The sequence below is a fragment of the Gloeophyllum trabeum genome, assembly GCF_000344685.1.
Source record: "Gloeophyllum trabeum ATCC 11539 unplaced genomic scaffold GLOTRscaffold_00002, whole genome shotgun sequence".
NCBI lineage: Eukaryota > Fungi > Basidiomycota > Agaricomycetes > Gloeophyllales > Gloeophyllaceae > Gloeophyllum > Gloeophyllum trabeum.
Genome location: NW_006920411.1, coordinates 3,369,196 through 3,373,335, shown reverse-complemented (window position 1 = coordinate 3,373,335; position 4,140 = coordinate 3,369,196). Strand labels below are relative to the sequence as shown.

General features: G+C 50.7%; 1 protein-coding gene across 1 annotated transcript in view; it reads left to right on the top strand.

Moving 5' to 3' along the window:
• Positions 1–2,415: 2,415 nt before the first annotated feature.
• GLOTRDRAFT_91342 (uncharacterized protein) overlaps positions 2,416–4,140 on the top strand; it is a gene marked incomplete at both ends in the record, with an annotated part of 4,450 nt that continues 2,725 nt past the window's right edge. The window contains 4 exons of the mRNA XM_007864563.1: positions 2,416–2,485; positions 2,538–2,932; positions 3,104–3,282; positions 3,474–3,605. Of these exons, the coding sequence (XP_007862754.1) occupies positions 2,416–2,485; positions 2,538–2,932; positions 3,104–3,282; positions 3,474–3,605 (776 nt within the window). The remainder of the gene's footprint in view (positions 2,486–2,537; positions 2,933–3,103; positions 3,283–3,473; positions 3,606–4,140) is intronic.

Sequence of the window (4,140 nt, the reverse complement as noted above, 5' to 3'; positions counted from 1 at the left end):
TCTGGCATAGTGAGAAGCACAATATTTCGTACGAGCCCAGCGAGGAGGGATGTCTTCGAGATGGCATCTGGCGGCATATCGGGCTCTACCAGCATCGTCGACTGGAGAAGAGCGGTATTGCACAGAACAGTGTCAAAAATCTTGTGCAGCATATCGGAAGACAAGAACTGGCATTGCAGTGTCGAGGAATCACTGGATGGTATAACGGGTCCAAGTCCCTTCAGCTCAGCAGCAAGGGACCTGCAATGGTTTGACATGAATGGGTGTGGACCCTACGACTGGGGAGGTTAGCGAACGGGTCACAGATAAATCGAGGTTGTCCAACATAGTAGACCCATTCGGGCAGAGGCTGTTCGAGCGCGGGCACCAGAAACGCTGCTTCCTCTGGCCATGGTGTGGCGGTATTAACGGCGTGAAGGACGACGTTTTCAAAGGCGCGCCAAGGATACATGAGGTACTAAAGTCCGTCAGTGCCAACTAGGGAGGTTTACGGGCCGCAGTTCTCTTCCGATTGAAGGTCAAGATGACAATGAACTTGCAGAAGCCGCGAAGTTATGGGACAACCCTTGTTTGACTTCGCACTTCGGATACGTGTACGGCTCGGTTCAAGTTCTGCCGTCTCATGCAAGAGGCAAAGCACAGCCAGGAGGCCAGTCAGTACGTGTGGTATTTCGGTCCCAGTGACCAGCCTTTTGACCGAAAGTATGTCTAGTCTTCCTGTACTGATTGTTTGTGCAATATATACCTGTTCAGGACGTGATATGGTTGCCGACCTGCGCCTCGATCATACGTCTCTGTACTTCAAAGTGGACATGCACAGCCGTGTCAATGGCTAGCGCATACCTGATCATGAGCACTACCACTGACGGATCGAAGGCACGAACATATATATGCGTACGACGTAGTCACATGTATAGGCAGACTAGAGCTCCCCGTTGAAACTCTACTGTTCCTGACTAACCTTATGGATCTCAACTAGACCTTGCCGTGTACGTTTGAGACGCCCGAAGGGCCATCGATGTGGGTCCCATTGCTGTATTCATGGGAAAGACGAGGCCTCGTCACAGCGGGCAAGGACCGGTGTCCCGCCACCGGTCATTCATCTTTCACGGCGAGGGTGGGAGAACACTTTCTTAGGATGCTCCATAGCGGGACATGATACGGACATAAAGAATGAAAGGTCAATGTTAATTAAATGTTCCCTGATTTTTGGGGACCATGGTAAATGTCCCGCAGACCTTTCTTTGCTCACTCAAAGGACATTCTTCATGTCCAGGTTATGGTCCAGCAAGGACCATTCCGGGAAATTGTTCTCCCATCAGGGAGATGTTCCTGGCATGCCCGGCGGCGGGACATCGCACTGGGTATAATACCCATATTGAGCCACTGACAAAGTATGAAAGGAACCGGACAAAGGTCCAATTTTGTTCATAGTGTTGCCTTGCAAAACAAATGAAAGTTCAATGAACAGTGCTAAACAAAGATCATATCCTGTGTCACAATCAGATTTTTGCGCACTCAAAAGTAGTATTATTCTAATTCGTTTCACTGACTGTGCAATGGACAATCATGAAAAAAGTTTGATCTTTGACCAGTTATTTTCAGAGTTTTGTGCATGCTCAATATGGGTGATGTACCCAGTGTCGGTCTCTGCCCGCAGTGCGTGTTTAGATCAGCAAGCACTCTCCGTGACCTCTAAGTGTGTCACATGTGTCACGCTCTCTGTGGAAAGTGTTCGCTTAATATCCAGTACTATACTAATAACCCTCACTGTTGTGCGTAGAGCGGCGTGGCCATGCCCCTCTACTCGTCAAGGAATATTATTATGCACGACGTGAGCTGTGATACGCCATGGCCAGCAGAGGCCGCGTCGTTGGCCCGTGCACTAAATGATCCGCTTCCTGGCTGGGTCTTCTATGTAATTCCCAATGAATGCGTTCCTTGGGTTGCTTTGCTGATACGATTTGCCAGGGTCCTCATCCGTTTACATCAAGCCATTGTATATCACTTACTTCGGAGCTGCAAGCCCAAAGATCGATCGTATCAGCGGAGAGCTCTGGCGTGTGGCCTCGGGAAGTGTCCCCTTGCGACCGGCTCAGGCAATTCTTCGACATATCCCTGTGCACTACAGCTATTCTGCGCTCGACGATGTCAATTGAGACCGACATGCCTCCGGATGCGATATCAAAAAAATCCATACTAGTCAATTTCATTTGTAGTATCCTACTTCGCTCGGCTCCGGATGCTGTCCCTATGTGAGTCATATTTTGTCTTCTGGCCAGAAACTTCGCTCATTTATCCCAAAGCTGCGAGGCGAAATATATACTCCCGAGAGACCCGACCTGCCCGTACCATCCGTTGTCCAAGTTCACGAGGAAGGCGGCAGTTGCTGATCTGATTGTCTGCCATAGCCCTATGGAGCTATCTGATCAGGCCCATATCCCGTTAACTTGTCAGGAAACCGCACGTATGTCGCTCGGTCTGCGTGAGTGCTAATTACCGACTCATTTCTACTCTTCGGGAACTCTTCGGTCTAGCCGTCTCAGAAGGTTCACGAGACTCCCTTCCCAACCAGGCTCCGGCTCCTCAGACATGGGAACCATGGGAGTTGGATATCCCCGGCAGGATGGAGAGATTCTTTGATGAAGGGGAAGAGGAAGAGTCTGATGGCGACTCCATGCCAGTGCGACAAAATCCGCTGCTGAACAGGCATCTTCTCTCTACACCGGCGCCGTCAGACGAGGTTTTCCTACCATTTCTATGCGTCTCTGAGCAGGATAGTATATTCGATCTTCTTTCTAGTGCCTTGTATCAGCGGGCGGGGTGCGGATTCAAGACGCCACTTGTGGGCCTGACGTATCATTATGGGTCGCCTGCGGTACAGCTTCTTGTGGCTTGGCTCGAAGATGAAGATACATCCGATGGGCGCTTGGTACGAACAGTCGGAACTCAGATGTACTGCTTTCTGACTCTTCTCGGCCAGCCTGCTGTACACGTTCCATGTGAAGGTTCTTCTGGGCTCGGAACGCCACGCAGCCTTTTCAATTTGTGTGACCCGCTGGATGCCTTGAGGCTGGCATCTCTTCTTATTTGCCTTCCGAAGTGTGTGTCTAGCCTGCGTGAACTCGGTGCGGGAGACTCGAGTCAGCGTAACGTTGAGCCGCTGCCCTGGCGATCAGACTTTTACCCGATAGAGGACGGCTGTGACAATTCAAACGATTATGTAGCTAAGATAGCTGTGTGGGCAAAAGGCGTGGCTGATGCTATCGATCCTGTGGAAAGGTAAATAGTTCATCTTCAAGTCACCCTCGCGAGACCCTCCCTAGCGGCTCTGACCCATCATTCACTCGTATAGCGGAATACCAATGTCTCTCGATCCTATCCGAAGGTCATCCTCATCGCGTACCTCCCGGAGTTCCTCGTATGAGCTCACAATGGGTGCCATTTTACGCTCGCTGAGTCCGTCATCACAGGTTACGCGAGACTACCCTGCGAGGAAACTTGAAATCCAAGGTCGATTCCACGAAACCCACGACACACAATCAGGGCACTGGTAGCGTGGCAGAAAGTGAAGGCTCTGACGCTAAACCTTTGTCATGTTCCAAGTTCGTATGTTTCTGCTCCTCAATATAGGCTTGTCTCACGGAGTCTGCCTTCAAGATTTGCGAAAGGCAATTCCACAATGTGGGGGAAGTATCGCGATCTCCACGTGTCCCTTTGGATGGTGGACGGATCAGCATTTCTGTCAGCATTCATTGGTGAACCTTCACATCCTGCCGTCTCACAATATGAGGAATATACGGCATTGTACTGGCCAGAAGATTGGGACACCTTGGTGAAGACATCGATGTCTTCATGTATCTACCATATTGATAGCAGATGACAGGCTGCTATGCCTTCTGTGGATCCCTCCGTGGAGGACCTGAAGGAAGAACTATTCGGGATGATTCAGGCGAGACGCTCGCAAGCCGGTTCTCAACGCCCAAAAAATATCGCTCTGAAGCACATCTCTGACACGGTATCCTCAAAACTGTCCCACATTCTCCGTGTATGCCAAACGGTGCGTCTCAGGGCACTGAACGCGTCCGGGCACCCCAGCGTATATGAGGTTGAAACACGTGTCGACTGGGACACTCTCCT